The sequence below is a fragment of the Bos indicus genome, chromosome 2 (assembly GCF_029378745.1).
Source record: "Bos indicus isolate NIAB-ARS_2022 breed Sahiwal x Tharparkar chromosome 2, NIAB-ARS_B.indTharparkar_mat_pri_1.0, whole genome shotgun sequence".
Lineage (NCBI taxonomy): Eukaryota > Metazoa > Chordata > Mammalia > Artiodactyla > Bovidae > Bos > Bos indicus.
This window is the reverse complement of record NC_091761.1, coordinates 59,087,652-59,108,515: the sequence shown is the minus strand read 5'-3', so window position 1 is coordinate 59,108,515 and position 20,864 is coordinate 59,087,652. Positions and strand designations below refer to the sequence as shown.

The window sequence follows — 20,864 nt, the reverse complement described above, 5'->3', positions numbered from 1 at the left end:
TGTAGTTACAGCATGAGGGCTCAGCTGCCCCAGGACATGTGGAATCTTAGTTCTTGAACCAGGGATCAAACCCATGTCCCCTGCACTGGAAGACATATTTGTAACCACTGGACCACCAGGCAAGTCCAGCGTGTTGTGTGCTCTTTAAAAACATTTATAGGGTGCTTAATATCTAATATTGGAACACATTCATATTATTATGGCCCCTGCTCAGAAGGATTCAGTTGAGAAAGAACAAATGATCTTCTTCCTTTTTTTCCCCCATTGTTTGAATCTCTTACTGCTGGCTAATGGTACTTCCCTGATAGCTCAGTTGGTAAAATAATCAGCCTGCAATGCAGGAGACCCTAGTTTGATCCCTGTTGGGAAGATCTGCTGGAGAAGGGATAGGCTATCCACTCCAGTATTCTTGGGCTTCCGTTGTGGCTCAGCTGGTAAAAATCTGCCTCCAATGAGGGAGACCTGGGTTCAATTCCCAGGTTGGGAAGATCCCCTGGAGAAAGGAAAGGCTGCCCATTCCAGTATTCTGGCCTGGAGAATTCCAAGGACTGTATAGTCCATGGGGTCACAAAGAGTCAGACACAGCTGAGTGATTTTCACTTTCACTTTCATGGCACTATAGTCTGTTGACCCTTCATATGCCTTTCAGTGATTGATGATCAAAGTTGCTCAGTTGCTCAAACTAGCATTTGAGTCCTTGATACCCTTTAACAAACTCATTGGAATCAAGCCTTTGCTTGTTTTACTTAATTTTACAGTAAGATATTTTTTGTGATTATATCTTGCTTTCATATGGGCCATATTTTAAACACATCATGCCTATATTTGAAGAGGGACATACAATTGAAATCTCTGGCAGTGGAACTTAAGGAAGAATTAAAAGGTTTCAGATTGATCGGGCCAGCTTTGGAGAAAATTGTCGCATAGATTTCCTCATTCTCCACTTTAGTTTCCTTCCCCTACTTCCTCCCTACCCTCATCCCCACCCACTGCCATCACCAGCACCTGGGACATTCATTATACCATTAGACAACTCTCTTTTCCTAGTCAGGCATCTTTTGTTCCTGATTTATCTTCCTCATCTCCTTCTTCCAGCCTGCTCAGTCTTATGACCTATGCTTTTTTTTCATCTGCCATATCTAACCTTGGAAAGGTTCTGTTAATGCCATTTATGCCAAAATGTTAAAGACCAGTGTCATTTTCATATGCTAGTCTTGCCAGCACATAAGTATTTTAGTGAAGGTCAACATCATAACTAAGAGAATAAAAGTGCAAAACTTAATTTGAAGGCATTAGTAATAGGGAAAGAAGAGAGATTTTTAAAGACAGGGACTCAATGATAACAATAAAAATAATGAACAGCTAACATTTATTAGGTGCCAACTCTCTTTTGCAGTGTGCTTTATGTGCATTGCCTCATTTAATCCTCACACCCAATAAATTATGTACTATCATTATTGCTGTTTTTCCGATGAGGAAAATACAGTTTGGAGAGAGAAAGCAAACAGCTGAAGGTCGTAATATCAAGTCAGTGGATCAGACAGAGGTGGAATTCAAGTCTATCCAATTTACCACAGTCTCTCTCACATCGTCACCTATAGGCTAAAGTTTCATCAGGGCAGGTGTTTATTTGCTCCTCTTATCATTTGCCTAGTGTAGTGCCTGGCACACAGTAAAATAATCAATGAATCACTGGTACATGAGTGAATGAATAAATACCTATTTTGCCATAACCTCCTTTCCATTTACTTGTCCGGAATCACCTCTTTCTTGGAGACCCTGCCTTACCTACACATTCTAAAACCCTAAATTGCCAGCAGTCCTGTATATACAATTCCACTTCCTGTCCTCTGCCTGTAATTCCCATTTCCCCAAAAGTCCCCAGGCTAACTGTGTTACTTACCCTGTAACACAGAGCTCAAGAGTGGTCTGCCATGCAGCTTTCCATCTCTCTGGCCTCTTGTCTTATCCTCTCCATCACCATTTCCTTCCTTCTTCCCTCCATGGCCCAAACCAAGCCAGGGTTCTTTCCATGTCCGTCTCTTCTACGAGAACATGATGTTTTTGAGGGCACATGTCTCATACAATTTTTTATCCTTCTTTTATACCTGATATATTTTATATGATTCTAGCCTAATTTATCAATTCTACAGCATATTTTTTCATATTTTAATGTCACAGATTGGTATATATCTTCCAGTTGGTGAAATCTTACAATTATAATTGACAGAGTTGTTTTTACTTTATGACTTAGTGATATAAAAGAAGGGTTATTTTTATCCTATAATCAATAGCATCTTAGATTTTACTGTAATACAGTCAGTCAGTCAGTCCAGTCACTCAGTCGTGTCTGACTCTTTGGGACCCCATGAACCGCAGCTTGCCAGGCCTCCCTGTCCATCACTAGCTCCCAAGTTCACCCAAACCCATGTCCATTGATTTGGTGATGCCATCCAACCATCTCATCCTCTGTCATCCCTTCTCCTCCTGCCCTCAATCTTTCCCAGCATCAGGGTCTTTTCAAATGAGTCAGCTCTTTGCAACAGGTGGCCAAAGTACTGGAGTTTCAGCTTCAGCATCAGTCCTTCCAATGAACACCCAGGACTGATCTCCTTTAGGATGGACTGGTTGGATCTCCTTACAGTCCAAGGGACTCTCAAGAGTCTTCTCCAACACCACAGTTCAAAAGCATCAATTCTTTGGTGCTTAGCTTTCTTTATAGTCCAACTCTCACATCCATACATGACTAATGGAAAAACCATAGCCTTGACTAGATGGACATTTATTGACAAAGTAATGTCTCTGCATTTTAATATGCTGTCTAGGTTGGTCATAACTTTCCTTCCAAGGAGTAAGCATCTTTTAATTTCATGCCTACAATCACCATCTGCAGTGATTTTGAAGCCCAAAAAAATAAAGTCTCTGACTGTTTCCATTATTTCCCCATCTATTTGCAATGAACTAATGGGACCAGATGCCATCATCTTAGTTTTCTGAATGTTGAATTTTAAGCCAACTTTTTCACTCTCCTCTTTCACCTTCATCAAGAGGCCCTTTAGTTCTTTGCTTTCTGCCATAAGGGTGGTGTCATCTGCATATCTGAGGTTATTGATATTTCTCCCGGCAATCTTGATACCAGCTTGTGCTTCCTCCAGCCCAGCGTTTCTCATGATGTACTCTGCATATAAATTAAATTAGCAGGGTGACAATATACAGCCTTGATGTACTCCTTTTCCTATTTGGAACCAGTCTGTTGTTCCATGTCCAGTTCTAACTGTTGCTTCCTGACCTGCATATAGGTTTCTCAAGAGGCAGGTCAGGTGGTCTGGTATTCCCATCTCTTTCAGAATTTTCCACAGTTTACTGCAATCCACACAGTCAAAGGCTTTGGCATAGTCAATAAAGCAGAAATAGATGTTTTTCTGGAACTCTCTTGCTTTTTCCATGATCCAGCAGATGTTGGCAATTTGGTCTCTGATTCCTCTGCCTTTTCTAAAACCAGCTTGAGTATCTGGAAGTTCATGGTTCATCTATTGCTGAAGCCTGACTTGGAGAATTTTGAGCATTACTTTACTAGCGTGTGAGATAAGTGCAATTGTGTAGTACAATAAAAGGTATTAAATACAGTTTACCACTTCTGTTTCAATGACTACACTAAAGCCTTTGACTGTGTGGATCACAACAAACTGTGGAAAATTCTTAAGGATATGGGAATACCAGACCACCTGATCTGCTCTTGAGAAACCTATATGCAGGTCAGGAAGCAACAGTTAGAACTGGACATGGAACAATAGACTAGTTCCAAATAGGAAAAGGAGTACATCAAGGCTGTATATTGTCACCCTGCTTATTTAACTTATATGCAGAGTACATCATGTAAAATGCAGGACTGGATGAAGCACAAGCTGGAATCAAGATTGCCGGGAGAAATAACAATAACCTCAGATATGCACATAACACAACCCTAATGGCAGAAATGAAGAGGAACTAAAGAGCCTCTTGATGAAAATGAAAGAGGAGAGTGAAAAAGCTGGCTTAAAATGCAACATTCAAAAGACTAAGATCATGACATCTGGTCCCATCACTTCATGGCAAATAGATGGAGAAACAATGAAACAGTGTCAGACTTTATTTTTCTGGGCTCCAAAATCACTGCAGATGGTGACTGCAGTCATGAAATTAAAAGACACTTGCTCCTTGGAAGAAAAGCTATGACCAACCTAGACAGCATATTAAAAAACAGAGACATTACTTTGCCAGAAAACGTCTATATAGTTAAAGCTATTTTTTTCCCTCCAGTAGTCATGTATGGATGTGAGAGTTGCACCATAAAGAAAGCTGAGTGCTGAAGAATTGATGCTTTTGAACTGTGGTGTTGGAGAAGGCTCTTGAGAGTCCTTTGGACTGCAAGGAGATCCAACCAGTCCATTCTGAAGGAAATCAGTCCTGAATATTCTTTGGAAGGACTGATGCTGAAGGTGAAACTCCAATACTTTGCCCTGACTCATTTGAAAAGACCCTGATGCTGGGAAAGATTGAAGGTGGGAGGAGAACGGGACAACAGAGGATGAGATGGTTGGATGGCATCACTGACTCAATGGATATGAGTTTGATCAAGCTCCAGGAGATGGTGAAGGACAGGGAAGCCTGGTGTGCTGCCGACTGTGGGTTCACCAAGAGTTGGACATGACTGAGTGACTGAACAACAACAACAACATGAATGAATGAAAGGCAATCATAACCCTCCTCAAAACACATTTTTAACCTAGTTGTTCTTCATCATAGACACCGTGTCAGGGCAACAGCTGAGTATTCTTCTTTATTTATGCTGGACTTTCCTAGAGATAGTAAAGTAGTTGAAATTGTTCTTTTCTATTCTATTCTATTCTTTTCTTTCTGGGCCAAGGTGAACTGTTCTATATGCTTTTCTTCAGGTGAAATTGACCTTCAAATTCTCTCCAAAGTGCAAGCTCAGTACCCAGGAGTTCATATCATCAATGAAGTTGTTGAACCAAGTGCTGAACAAATCACCAAGTACAAAGGTACTTGTAACCCACGATGTGTGTGTGTGCACATTCAGTTGCTTATGGTGCTGTATATCAAATCCTATTCTGAAAGGCTTGTCATCCCACATGCATCCCTTCAGTCACTAACAACATGGTGACTGTGGTACATTCTTTGTAAGCTTATTGAGAGAAGAACCTAATTACTTTTTTGGCAGGCATGACTTAAACACCTCAGAATATAAATAGTAACTAGAATACTGTCTCTCCATCCATCCTCTGGTCATCAACCATTATTTTTGATGTTTATTTTAGAAACAGTCATTAATTCATTCAGAGATATTTAAACAGAAACCTTACCCTAAAAGCTTATGTGTAATTGGTAACAGCAAGAATCAGCAAACTTTTCTCTGAAAAGGGCCAAATAGTTAGTATTTTAGACTTAGGCCACCTATTCAGTCACTAAGTCGTGTCTGACTCTGTGATCCCATGGACTGCAGCACACCAGGCTCCTCTGTCCTCCACTGTCTCCCAGAGTTTGCTCAAATTTGTGTCCACTGAGTTGGTGATGCTATCTAACCATCTAATCCACATGATCCCTGTCACAACTAATTAGCTCTGCCACTGAACACATGTATACCTGTGGTGGATTCATTTTGATATTTGACAAAACTAATACAATTATGTAAAGTTAAAAAATAAAATAAAATTTAAAAAAAAAAAAAAACAAAGGCAGCCAGAGACAATCCATAAACTAATATGTGTGGTTATGTCACAATAAAATTTTACTTGTAAACATTCAATTTGAATTTTATATCATTTTTACCTATCATGAAGTATTATTCTTCTTTTGATTTTGTTCAACCATTTAACAGTTTAATGGCACAAAATATGAAGGACAGGAGCATGAAGTCGGGAAGAAGAGTAATGTATATTTTTAGCTTGCAGTCTATTTAAAAATAGGTAGTAAGACAGATATGGTCCATGCCACAGTTTACTGATTCCTGAGTTATAGAATCATATCACCTGTTTTATGTAAATTCTCCATTGATAAAATCCACCAGTTTTTTTCTCATTAACACTTGAGATAATGTGCCTATACACAGCTTTCTTGGTGACTCAGTGGTAAAGTATCCTCCTGCAGTGCAGGAGAAGCAGATTCAATCCCTGGGTCAGGAAGATCCCCTGGAGAAGGGAATGGCAACCTGCTCCAGTATTCTTGCCTGGGAAACCCCATGGACAGAGGAGGCTGGTGGGCTACAGTCCATGGTATCGCATAAGAGTTGGATGTGACTTAGCAACTAAACAACAACAATATTGCCTGTGTCTGATCAGTATTCTCATAATTATTTTTTTATTGGCTCTTTAGTTATCTCTAATTTCATTTAATGCTAGAGGAAAAACTAGGATGAACTCTCTGGTCTTCTGGAGCTGCATAAAAAAGAAAAATGTGCTTTATATCTGTTGTGTATATAATATTGATTGCATTAAAATTCTAAATGGAAATGGGTTCCAAATTTGAAATTAAAATTGATGGTGAGCTACCTTTTCTCCATATTTTAGAGCTTGTAGCAAAGACATCAAACCTTGAGAACATAAAGTTTGCTTGGCATAAAGAGACATCATCTGAATATCAAAATAGAATGATGGAGAAAAAAGAACTTCAGAGGTGGGACTTTATTCATATGATTCAGGTAGGAAATATTTATTGTTATATACTCTCAGAAAAAAAAGATTCTTCAGAAATATTTCAGAGTGCTTAATATTCTAACTTCTAAAAGATAAATGAAAATCTGATTTCTGATTTTATAAGTGAACATTATCTGTCCAAACTGAGAATGGACCAACATCCCAGAGTTTTTCTGAATCCACTTGCTTTTGCCTTCTGTTCATGACCTGGCTATTGTGTATGTGACAAAGGGGCAGGCTGGATGATTCCTCAGGTCAACAAAGTTTTACTGACATCAGTCTTTCTGCCAGAATTTATTTCCGTGGTCCAGCACTAATAGTGTATTTCTTAGAAATACAATAGTGTATTTCTTGTAAAGGGAGTGACTCTTCAGCAGATGATATGGGGACATATTTCCAGAGGTCACTGATGTATCTGAATAGCATATAGGTGTATAGGCTTTGGGTGTTGGCTACCATTAGAAGATGTACATGTTTTAGAAAAACCATGATGAACAAGATGCTTTTTGCTTTCTATAGTCTACAAATACAGTCATCCCAAAGGAATAAACTTTTTTGTAGACATTTTAAAAATTGAAATATAACTGATTTACAATGCTGTGCCAATCTCTGCTGTATAGCAAAGTGACTCACTTATACACCTATAGACATTCTTATTTTTATATTCTTTTCCATTGTGGTTTATCACAGGATATTGAATATAGTTCTGTGCTATATGTTTGGACCTTGTTGATTATCAGTTCTAAATGTATTAATAATAGCCTGTATCTACCACCCCCAAACTCCCAGTCCATCCCTGTCCCTCCCCACCTCCCCCTTGGCAACCACAAGTCTGGTGTCTATGTCTATGAGTCTCTTTCTGTTTTGTAGCCAGGTTTATTTGTACCGTATTTTAGATTCCACATGTAAGTGATGTTATATGGTATTTGTCTTTCTCTTTCTGACCTACTTCAGTTAGTATGATAATTTCTAGGTCCATCCATGTTGCTGTAAATGGCATTCAGTTCAGTTTAGTCACTCAGTCGTGTCCGACTCTTTGAGACCCCATGAATCGCAGCACGCCAGGCCTCCCTGTCCATCACCAACTCCTGGACTTCACTCAGACTCACGTCCATCGAGTCAGTGATGCCATCCAGCCGTCTCATCCTCTGTCATCCCCTTCTCCTCTTGCCCTCAATCCCTCCCAGCATCAGAGACTTTTCCAATGAGTCAACTTTTCACATGAGGTGGCCAAAGTACTGGAGTTTCAGCTTTAGCATCATTCCTTCCAAAGAAATCCCAGGGCTGATCTCCTTCAAAATGGACTGGTTGGATCTCCTTGCAGTCCAAGGGACTCTCAAGAGTCTTCTCCAACACCACAGTTCAAAAGCATCAATTCTCTGGTGCTCAGCCTTCTTCACAGTCCAACTCTCACATCCATACGTGACCACAGGAAAAACCATAGCCTTTGAGCAGCATTCCACAGTATATATGTACCACATCTTCTTTATCCATTTGTCTGTTGATAGACATTTACATTATTTCCATGTTTTAGCTGGTGTAAACAGTGCTACTGTGAATGTAGGGGTGCATGTATCTTTTTGAATTATGGCTTTGTCCAGGTATATTCCCAGGAATGGGACTGTTGGATCATATGGTAACTCTATCTTTAGTTTTCTAAGGAACCTACATATTTTTCATAGTGGTTGTATCAACAGTGTAGGGGGATCCCTTTTCTCCACACCCTCTCCATACTTGTTTTTTGCAGAATTTTTAATGATGGTCATTTTGACTAGTGTGAAGTGGTAACTCATTGTAGTTTTGATTTGCATTTCTCTAATAATTATTGATGCTGAGCATCTTTTCATGTACCTAGTGGTCATCTGTATGTCTTCTTTGGAGAAATATCTGTTAAAATATTCTGCCCAGTTTTTGATTGGGTTGTGCTTTCTGTTTTTGAGTTGTATGAACTGTTTGTATATATTTAGAGGTTAAGCCAAAAGGAATAGGCTTCTAAAAATTACAGGAAGAAATTACTTCAGGGTTGGCATATCTAGGCAATTCTACATCTTTGCTTTCTTAGCAGACACAATCCTTTAACTATAAGGGAGTGCTTTTAACATTGCCCAGCAAACCTAAGACGTTTCTCTACTAGACTTACTTTTCTATCTTCTCATATAGTTGGCCCTTGCACAACACAGATTTGAATTATGTGGGTTCATTTGTATGCTAATTTTTTCTATTTAATTTTTTTTTTTCTTTGACCACATCACAGGGCTTGTGAGAGCTTTGTTGCCCAACCAGGGATTGAACCCATGCTCCCTGTAATGGAAGCACTGAGTCCAAACCACTGGACCTTCCCTGGATTTTTTCAGCAGTAAATGCTGCATGACTGGATGTGGAACTCCAGAAACAGAGAAAATGCATATGTTATATGTGAATTTTTGACTACACAGAAAGTTGGTACCTAATCCCTGCCTTGTCCAAGACTCAACTGTATAACTATTTCATACCTTCATCTCTCTCCTTACAACTCCTGTAATCCCTTCTTTGCCACTGGTTTCCAACTGATAACTTCCCTTCCTATTCTATAGTGAAAAGAGAAATGATCAGGTAGAAAATCATCTTTTACCCACCACATTTATAGAGATGCACCTGTACCCACCATTTCTTTCTTTCTTCTTATTACAAAAGCCTCCCAGGAATCCTCTTGTACTGTCGGTGGGAATGTAAACTGATATAGCCACTATGGAGAACAGTATCGTGGTTCCTCAAAACAACTAAAAATAGAACTATCATGCTGTGCTTAGTTGCCTAGTCACATCCAACTCTGCGACCCTGTAGACTGTAGCCAGCCAGGCTCCTCTGTCCATGGGGAGAATATTCCATGTATTCTCCCCACAACCCACTCCAGTGTTCTCCAGGCAAGAATACTGGGGTAGGTTGCCATGCCCTCCTGCAGGGGATCTTCCCAACCCAGGGATTGAACTCAGGTCTCCCGCATTACAGGTGGATTCTTTACCATCTGAGCCACCAGGAAAGCCTGAGAATACTGGGATGGGTAGCTTATCCCTTCTCTAGAGGATCTTCTCAACCCAAGAATCAAACTGGGATTTCTTGCATTGCACGTGAATTCTTTACCAACTGAACTACCAGGGAAGCCCAGAACTACCATATGACTCAGCAATTGCACTACTGGGCATATACCCAGAGAAAACCATAATTCAGAAAAATACATGCACCCCTGCGTTCATAGCAGCACCATAGAGACAGAGGTGTTGAGAACAAATATATGAACACCAAGGGGAAAAGGGGTGGGTGGGATGAATTGGGAGATTGGGATTGACACATGTACACTACTGATACTATGTATAAAAGCTAACTAATGAAACCTACTGTATAGCGCAGGGAACTCTACTTAATATGCTGTGGTGACCTGAATAGGAAGGAAATCTGAAAGGGAGGGCATATATGTATATGTATGTCTGATTGATTTTGCTGTACAGTAGAAACTAACACAACACTGTAAAGCAACTATACTCCAAAAAAAGTTAATTCAAAAAACAACAAAAGCCTCCCTTTATCAAAAGCCAATCCCTTCACATATGCACTGAATCCCATTCCTCACTTGCTATAAAATGTTGCAGCTTCAGAGATCATTCTCGTTTCTCTCCAAACCTCCACATTTGTTCTTTCTTTCTTATCTCTGCTTCCTCTGCACTACTACTGTCTTCCTCTCTGTCTACTCTGCATTTTTGTTATGTCTCTGTCTCCTCATTTTTCCTTACAGTCCTAACATTCTCATGGCATCTTTCAACTTAATATTCATAGTCAACTGCAGAGAATCTGTGTCTATTAGATCAATTTTCAGAGCATCTGCTATGATCGGCCTCCTCTTTTTGAGCTAGGTCATGTCAAGGATTATTAGCGATCTTGTGGACTAGCTGCATCTGGGTGCCTGTCTATGTGGTCCCTGTGGTGAACAGCATGGAGTGACATGATACTAAATATGGCCTCTGAGACCACACAGACCATGTGCAGGTCCCTTGTATTTCATTAATTCATGTGAGGGAGGCAGAGCTCAGGTTATTTTTGCTTTATGCAATAAATTCTATCATGTGTGTGTACATGCTCAGTCATGCTCAACTCTTTGTGATCCCATAGAGCCTGCCATGCTCCTCTGTCCATGGAATTTTCCAGGGAAAAATACTGGAGAGGGTTGTCATTTCCTACTCCAGGGTATCTTCCCAACCCAGGGACTGAACCCATGTCCCTTGCATCTCCTCCATTGGCAGGTGGATTCTTTACCACTGCACCACCTGGGAAGCCCATAAAAAATTGAATAAAATATTGAATTTTTGTCTAAAAGAGTAGAAGATGAGACATAAAAAATAAGTGTCTATGTGGGGTAGATTCCAGGGCTATAAGCCCTCAGGGGAAAATTTCCATTGCCCATGTATAATTCCAGGCTCTATCTGTGTTAGGTGGAAAGACCTCTCCCTGCAATTCACCAGAGATCGTTCAGAGTTATTTAAAATGAGTGGACTGACACCTATCCCCTTGTGATGATGCTGCAACCTAAGGCTTTATCCAGTCCATTTTCCTAGAGAATCTGTCAACATCAAAGCTTGTCGCATTTTCTGTGATTTAAAAAAAAGCATTGGTGAGCATATGGTAAAGCTAGTGCAAAGGGCTTAATTTTGAAGCAACGTTCCATGAAATGGAATGTTTTTATGGTGCCAGCACCATTTTCTCCCAGAAGAACTACAATTCACAAAATATAGAGAAAGCACAGAATCAATGCCCCCATGTGGAGTAGAGACTGTCTGAAGCTATAAATGTTTGTGTTACTGAAGCCAGAAAGAGCAAATTTTAAACTATTTGATTCTTGTTGAGTAAATACCAGTTTCCCCTATCCCCAAATATTTTCTCTCATTATTATTCTATCTCTCCATATAACGTCTTTAACTTCTAAATTTCTTACGTGTTTTGTTGAGTAAAAACCCACTCAACTTGAAAATCAAATCTTCTAGTGAGTATCTAGTCTGAGCAACAAAGACATTGACATAGAAAAGTGCCTCAGTTCTCTTTTCCTTCATTTCTAGATGCTGTATTATGTTAAAGACATCCCAGCTACCCTGAAATTCTTCCATAGTCTCTTAGCTACCAATGCTAAGATTCTCATTATTATTGTGTCAGGTAAGTTATTTTCCTTCCACCTACATTTTAAAAAACCAATAGTTCATGTGTTTGAAGGCTGATGGTATATTTCATCTTCATTATGAAATTCTTGACCTGGCTTATGGTCATAGTCAATTAATTAACACAGTATTAGGAAAGTCCTTCAAACTTTCAATTTAGGACTTCCAGTGGAAATAAATATCTGTTTCTTCTTCCTCTTGAGAAAGTATATCTTTGTTGTCCATATATAAATTATTTTTTATATAACATAGAGAAAATACAACTGATAGGAATTCTTTAGAGGAGACTAAAAATAGAAAATATTTCTATGTACCTCCTTTTTGTCCCTTAAATGTCTCTTTCCCTTCTGTGATGTTTAAGTAAAGGTTGAAATATTTGTGACACTGTCATATTTGATTAATTTGCATTTCTAGAGTCACTGTCAATGTTGCTCATTATAGGTTTTCTCAAATAACTATCAAAAATAGCTAGTGATTCTCTTGTTTGGTTTTGTGTTGTTGTGTTATTTTCCAAAGACAGCATTTGATCATACTTTGTTTCCAGTGATACAATTATGACACAGAGAACCTAAATAAACAGATTAGCAAATAAAACACTGACACTGTTGAATTCATTAATTCACTCCTTCATTCAGCAGTCTTTATGGATTGTTCACACAGTGCTATTCTGGTTGACTCTAGATATACAGCAGCTTCTATCTTCCTAAATTTATATCAGACCCCATAATCAAAAACCACGTCATAAAATTCATTTATTCCTAAATATGAGGAATGGCTTTAAGGATCGCAAACACAGTTGTTGCCTATAATCCTAGCTTTGAATTTATGTGGGATTTTGGCAAATGAAAGTTCCTGTACACAACCTCTTCTGCAAGAACATTTGATATACTATTTTTATCTCAGGTTTGTTAAAAATACTCATTTATGTGAGAAAGTTCTAACTTCCCATTTAGGAGGGCTTATGTAAACTGGATTTTTCCCACTAACCTCTCTCCAAATGAGGACACTTGGATAAAGCACTTTGAACATTTAGGAATACAGAAGTGAATTTAGTTATCGACACTGAGTTGATAACTCAGTCTATTCTTGATAATCTGTATCAATAATACAGAAAGTGTTGCAGACAGAAATAACAGTTCATCCAGCAGTCATATATGTCTGATTTTAGAATATATTCCACATCAAATGAAGATCCACTTTATTTATATTTAGTTTATCCTTAAATATTTTCAGAAGTTATATATTTGAGTGTCAGAAGGCAGCTCTCTTGTGAATATATACCTACTAATAAGAAAAAACCAGCCTAAGGTTTACAAAGTAGCATGAGTAGTCTACAAGCAACTGAGAATTGACTTGGTGCTCTTATGGATACAGTATTTTGCTGGCTACATCATGAATACAGTTACTAGAAACGAAAACCATTTCAGTTCAGTTCAGTCTCTCAGTCCTGTCCGACTCTTTGCGACCCCATGGATCACAGCACACCAGGCCTCCCTGTCCATCACCAACTCCTGGACTTCACTCAGACTCACGTCCATCAAGTCAGTGATGCCATCCAGCCATCTCATCCTCTGTCGTCCCCTTCTCCTCCTGCCCCCAATCCCTCCCAGCATCAGAGTCTTTTCCAATGAGTCAGCTCTTCGCATGAGGTGGCCAAAGTACTGGAGTTTCAGCTTTAGCATCATTCCCTCCAAAGAAGTCCCAGGGCTGATCTCCTTCAGAATGGACTGGTTGGATCTCCTTGCAGTCCAAGGGACTCTCAAGAGTAATTCTTCGGCGCTCAGCCTTCTTCACAGTCCAACTCTCACATCCATACATGACCACAGGAAAAACCATAGCCTTGACTAGACCCTTTAGCTTTCATCAAAAAAGTATTCTGAGTCAAAAATTACTCACTCTGCATTTGATGGTAGAAATATTTTACTAACTTTTTCAGTATAGAGCTTACACTTCTTCATGACTGCACACAGTGTGGGAGGCAGGTGTCATAGAGAGGAAAACATTGTTAACAGATAATCCTTTTAGCTCAGTGCTTTTCCTAAGATACCAACTCTTCACTTTCCCCTTTCACCCCTTCTTACTCGTTACATAGGGCAGATTAACTCCCCTTTGCTCTTCCTCTCTGACCTAGATAAACCTGTTCACCTATAAACCTATCTTAACAATAATGTACTTCTCTGAGAAAAATTGTATCAGCCCCTTGGTGTAAGGAAGTAGCTGAAGTTTCCCTTTTTAAAAAGAGCAGTAATTGCCTTATTGCATTAAAAAAGCTGATACAAGTATATATGGGTCAGCTTTTAGAAAAAAAAATTATGGTCAATTTCCAACAGTGAAAACAAATTTAGTCACAAGAAGATTTGTCTTATATCACTGTCAATTAACATGTATAGAATTGATCCACATTGTCATTAGTAACTTTTTCATTTCACAGTATCACTACAAATCCCTATGAGCCAGACCAGTCTGCTAACCTGTGGATAGTAGACAGGTGTGACGAAACTCTCCAGGTCATCTGAGATGCCTGATCAACTTCCTATCTCACTCCTATTTAATGAAACCCATTATCCTAAACTGCCTTCTCAGCCCAAACTATAATTCTTGAAACCCCATTCTCCATACTTGCCCAATGAAAACATGCCTTAAACTTGACTATTACCTTAAAACTTGGAAGACCTACACCAAAATGGTTCACACAAGGCTCTGTTTTTACTCAGGTTGTTGAGGTCACTTTGTAAATGGAATTTGGTCATTATTACCTAGAAGTGGCTCTGGCTTGGTGGTAAAGAATCTGCCTGCCAATGCAGGAGACCCAGGTTCAATATTGGGTTGAGGAGATCCCTTGGAAAAGGAAATGACAACCCACTCCAGTATTCTTGCCAGGGAAATCCTATGGACAAGAGGAGCCTGAGGGCTACAGTTCATGGGGTGGCAAGAGAGTCAGACACGGCTTGGTGACTAAACAACAACAGCCTAGAAGTGAAAAAGCTTGTTTGCATATTTCCTTCGTTTCAGCAATATTGTCATCCATAGCCTCATGGCAATATAGCAACTGAGTGCTCCTTGCAAACAGACTCAGAGAAGCCTAGCACTAGTTACTCAATTAAATTTCCACGAGTACTCAGCGAGCTAGTATCTCAGCAAGGCACATAGTGGTATGTCTGGATTAACATGTTGCTCTAAAGGTCATCTTAAATATGCTCCATAGCTAAGGTTTCTTCCTGTCTATCCCAGTTGACAGTGACCTATGACTGAACTGATGTGTTGTCTCTCTGAGTAAACTGAATTACTCAGTTATTCGAGTACCATATGGAAACCCATTTTTTGCAATTTATTCGATTGTAAGATAATGAAATATGGGATCTGTTTCTAGATTTAATTATGCAGGGCACCTAGCTTGGTTAAGGTGACAGGTGCATTCAGCATATTCAAAATATGGCTTGTAGTCTTGGTCTCAGGCTGTCTGAACAGGATAGCTATTGTGCAGATTTGGTTCATTCAGCTTTTATGGAGCTCCTCTAATCCATCATTAGGTAGACATAAATTTGAGCCAACTCTAGGAGATAGTGGAGGACAGAGGAGCCTGGCATGCTACAGTCCATGAGGTCACATAAGAGTTGTCCATGACTTAATGACTGAACAATAACAGTTCATCACTGCTAGGCTCTGAGGTTGCAAAGATGACTATTACTCCTCCTCTGCCTTTGATAGACTCCTAATCCAATGGAAGATTGAGAGGTGTAAACACTTTCAGTAGTGTGCTAATTTCCTATCAGAGGCAACTGGGGAGTTTTTAAGGAGAGTTCCTGGAGAGCAGGAGTTCTGTTCTCTAGTCCCAGATCTTTGCAAAACCCTTGGCACATAGAAGAACACACCCAGTGAATGTATTTGAATTGAAAAATGAAAGTGTTAGTAGCTAAGTAGTGTCTGACTCATTTGTGACTCCATGGACTGTAGCCCACCAGGCTCCTCTGTCCATGGGATATCCCAAGCAAGAATACTGGAGTGGGTAGCCATTCCCTTCTCCAGGGGATCTTCCCAACCCAGAGGTCGAAATGAATAATTATTATTTCTTCTTTACAATATCCTAACTATAACCGATTCTGAATGTCCATCCAAAAAAAAGAGAGAGACCATGTTTTAGCTAAAATTTACTACATGATAGACATGGAATCAGGGAATATAGAGAGTGCTAGAGAATTGAAGATGGATTTAATAAAAAGGAATAAAAGGCTCAATGAAGAAGATACACATATTCACACACAAACAGTGCGTGCTGAAAGAGGCATACAAAAGGACAGAAGAGTAGGCAAGTGAAACTAATTAGGAACAGGAAGAGAAATTATATTCAGAATTAAATGACAGTGTTTTACTGGTCAGCCTATTTGAATATATGGTGCTTGAGGGAACAGAAGCTTTGCTCTGGTTCCAAAGAACCCACTGAAGAATTAGCCCATATGAGTAAACAGTCATTTATTTATAACAGAAGTTTCTGATTATAGAGATTAAAGATCTGATTTGGGGATGAAAAGAAGAGAAATAAGAAGAGGCAGACTCTTAAAATGAGTATCCCACACTAAAATAAAGTCAGTGGCACGTTTTTCGGCAAATACAGTAGCCAGACATTAGTTGAGAGAGTTGCTATTAATAATTAAAATGCAACTTATCTGGTTAAGGGAGATCAGTGACGTCTTCTTTCCTGACCTCTCCTTATTTGACTAAGGAAGGAGGCAAATTGTAGTGTGTTATTTTTAATACAGTGTGTGGGGGGGAAGGACCTGGTTTATATCATGTTGAATACAAAAGTAACACCATATGTTGTGCCCACTGAGAGCCATTATGATAATTTATCAGTCAGAAAGTGTCTAATTGCTCAGCTTAGAAATGGCACTGAGTCACCAAACACTGACACCAACAAATGCTCTGCAATTAGTGTTTGGTTCTTTTCTCTCTGCCAGGTTTAAAAAATAATAATGATAATGCTAACAGAGCTCCTCCTCAACCACTGAAATATTTATTTTCTTATAAAGTCTTATTTGTAGGCAAATTCTTATTTGGGCAGACAATCACTGTCTTTGGAATGAAAAATTTTTTTAATACATACTCATGACCCTGATTTTTTTTCATTGAACTGAGGTTTCTTATTTTTTAATTTTTCTGCTTCATTCCAATTCTACCTTCTCCTAAAGCTTACCCTGAAGTTATCACTCTCTTCTGGAATATTAGTGGAACATAAGACCACCCTTAATGCACTGTATTCACTGTATATTTAACAGCCCAGTATTACATGCTTATATTAGAAGGTCCATAAAATTCTCTTTTGTTTTAATTTTTATTATTATTATTATAGATTTTTGAATAGCAAGTTTGTTTTTTTCACAGTCTCAAGGCTACAACCAGTGGAAATATCAAATTAATTCCATTTAATGTTCATTTATTTTCTAAGTACATTTTACACATCTGCTATGTGCTTACCATTGTGCAATGATTTACTTCAATTATATTATTTAATATTCGCAGTTGCAACAAGTATAGTTATCTCTGTCTTATAGATAAGAAACCAGAGGTTCTGAAAGACTGAATAACAAACCTCATGTCATTCATGAAGAGTCAGAGGAACAATCCAACCTCTCTCTCCCTCAGATTCTGTATCTCTTAGCTGCTACTCTGGGCCAGATTTTCAATTAAATACATCATACACTGCTAATATACCCTCTAAAGCTGGGGACAAAATTTGTAAACTCAACTGAGGTGTTGCAGTCCAAGGCAGCATCTTGTAAGTGTACAGACCTGAGAGGCTATCTCATCTTTGGTTTGAGCAAACTATCATTGTATTTGCTGTGCTCTTTCTTCCATTTCAGTTTTTACTCAGACCCTCTCCTCTGAACCAGACTAACATAAACAATTGCCTTCCTCTTATCACAACCTGAATGGCCAAGAGATAGCTCAACTTTTATACTTCCAAAATAAGATGCCTGCTAACACATTGAAAAATGTTCCTCCCTCATTCTTCCCATTTCTAATGGCAGTTCTCTCTTTTCAGATGCTTGGGCCAAAATCACTGCGGTCATCATTGATTCTTTTCTTTCTTTCACTATCCAAATTGTTATTGCTAACAATATACAAGTCATTAGCAAATGGCATTGGCTCTAGGAGTGTAATATATAATGTGTGTGTGTGTGTGTGTGTGTGTGTGTGTGTGTATGAAGCAACCATTTCTCATTATTTCCAATCTTGCTGTTTCAATTTACCATCATCTATCACCCAGATTTTTGCAGTAGCTTTCTTACTGTTCTTCCTGCTTCTGTCCTTATGCCCTTGTTCTCATCTGTGTGGCCAGAGTGACCTTAAGAAAATGTAAATCAGGTCAAGTCACTCTAATGCTGTGTCATCTGATATGTAAGTCATAGTTGGCTATTGAAAGTGAAATGAATTAAAATGAAATAGCACTTAAAATTCATTTCCTTAGTCAGACTAGCCATAGTTCATGCATTTCAGAACCATAAAGTGGTTAGTGGCTACCATATTGGACAATGCAAATTTGGAACATGTCCAAGAGTCCATAACAATCTATTAGACAGCACTACAATGACTTCCTATCTTTTCCTATATGATTAAGCACCCAATCCACTCCTCACCATCACCCAACCTCATCTCTTTCCATTCTCCCCTTGGTTCAATTCCAATCTCACTAGCTCCCTGGCTAGTTCTTAATGTGCCAAGCATGTCCCTGCTTCAGGTCCTTTGCAGTTGCTCTTCTCTCTACCTGGAGTAACCTTCCCCCTGATAGATTACGACATATATATGTGCCTTGCTGTCATGTCTCTGCTCAAATGTTACATTATTAGACAGAATGTCTGTGACCATCCTATATAAAGCAGCAATCCATCCAGCTCTTTGATCCCCCTTATCTCTTGCTTAGATTTGTTTTTCATTAGCACTTTGCACCATGTGATGTATAACTTATTTATTTAACTTTCCCACCAACCCCTTGCACTCCTTGAACTGAGCTACAAAAGTCTTTTTAGCTTTTTGAATGGACTTTTTAAGTGGACTGCTCTATTCCAAGCATCTAATGTACTGCTTGCAGAGTAGGTAAGTGAAAAGAAGAATAACTGAAAGCATGAATGTTTTTCTGTTGCACAGGAGCCAGCAGCTGGCAAAAGCTATGGGAAAAGTATGGATCTCGCTTACCCCGGAATGACCTCTGCCAGTATGTCACATCATCTGACCTCACTCAGATGCTGGATAAGTTGGGGATTAAGTACGAGTATTATGACCTTCTGTCCACCATGGACATATCTGACTGTTTTATTGATGGCAATGAAAATGGAGACCTGCTTTGGGATTTTTTGACCGAAACCTGCAATTTTAATACAACAGCACCACCTGATCTCAAAGCAGAAATTATGAAAGATCTGCAAAAGCCTGAATTCAGTATAAAGAAAGAGGGAAAGGTTCTTTTCAATAACAGTCTGAGTTTCATAGTGGTTGAGGCATAAATACACATCATGAGAATGTTAAAAAACTATAATTTGAACGATGTTGGTCATTCATTTGTGTACTAAAATTATAAATATATCTCATAACGTATATCTTCTCTTCTACAGAAGATAGGATATATATATATATATAGATATATATCTATCTCTATATATAGAGATATAAATATATCTCTAACGTATATCTTCTACTTATCTTCTCTTATATGTAAAACCTAGAAAGTTTTAAGACATTCTTGGACTTTCATATAGAATCATATATGACACTGCTGGTCTTATCTCTCCTATAGGTAAAGAGAGGACATGGGCTACATACCAAGTAATCTGAAAAATGAGACAACTAGGTTTCAGGGGGCTTACTGACAATAAAATCGACTCCATTTATTAACTGTGATGGAATTTGCTAGAATACTAATAAAATATGTGCTATTCAACTGAAGCGACTTAGCAGCAGCAGCAGTAAAATATATGCCTACTGATACATTAGACATTAAGAAAGCATATGTTTATTGACTTTCCCCTTTTGTAAAGAAGTATTTGTCTCTATACATTTCTTTGCTATAGTTTCTATCCTTATCTTTAGTGATTACTAAAAGTAAAAGCACTTAGGATGTTACAAAACTAACTCTGTCATGTGCTGTCATTTCCTTCTATTTTGGTTTCTCTTTTAACTTTGTTTATGATGTTGTAGTGTTTTGTTTTTAGATATACTGAAGTTTTCTTTATTCATTCAAATTTAGTTGGTTTTTTTTTTAATTTCTGGATTTCTGAAAAATTTTAAAAGGCCTTCTAAATCCAAGGTCTTAAAATAGTAACATATTTTATCAAAATGATTGTATAATTTCACTGTATAAAAGTCTTTGATCTGTTTGAGGTTTACATAAAGAGTTGAGAACAAAGTGATTTTTCACAAAAATAAAACCATCTATATCAACACAGTTGACAAAAAACAACGCCACTTACTTAAAATAAATCTTTTATCATTTACTAAATTCCTAGAAAATATTTGAGTCTATTTCAATACTTCATAGTTCCTTCTATGACAAAGATCTCCTCTAAGAGCAAGAATCATCTTTAACAGTAAGATTTCAGAGAATTTTTGAAAAGTTTTTGATAACCTTTAGTTGGTTAATCCAGTGCTATTAGAATTTAACTTTGAAAGGATTCCTAAAGTAGCTGAATGTTACCAGCTCCCAGAGAAAATTAAAACCTTGGTAGTATGATGTGGTTTCATGGTATAAAATAGATTCTTTAATTTCATATGCAAATTTAGTCTAAAGATTAATTAATTATATTATTGAAGATCAGTAGTAGCCTGAATATTGCATGTAAACCTATTAGATATGGGCTCCATATCATGGCTCAGTGGTAAAGAATCTGCCTGCAATGTAGGAGACACTTGATCCTTGGGTCAGGAAGATTCCCTGGAGAAGGAAATGGCAACCCACATCAGTATTCTTGACGGGAGAATCCCATGGACAGAAGAACCTGGC

At 38.4% G+C, this 20,864-nt stretch overlaps 1 protein-coding gene across 1 annotated transcript in view; it reads left to right on the top strand.

Annotated features, from left to right (window-relative positions):
• The window catches only part of HNMT (histamine N-methyltransferase), a 93,837-nt gene extending 73,474 nt beyond the window's left edge, over positions 1-20,363 (top strand). The window contains exons 4-7 of the mRNA XM_019973366.2: positions 4,935-5,042; positions 6,567-6,697; positions 11,777-11,870; positions 19,016-20,363. Of these exons, the coding sequence (XP_019828925.1) occupies positions 4,935-5,042; positions 6,567-6,697; positions 11,777-11,870; positions 19,016-19,371 (689 nt within the window). The 3' untranslated portion in view covers positions 19,372-20,363. The remainder of the gene's footprint in view (positions 1-4,934; positions 5,043-6,566; positions 6,698-11,776; positions 11,871-19,015) is intronic.
• Positions 20,364-20,864: the final 501 nt, after the last annotated feature.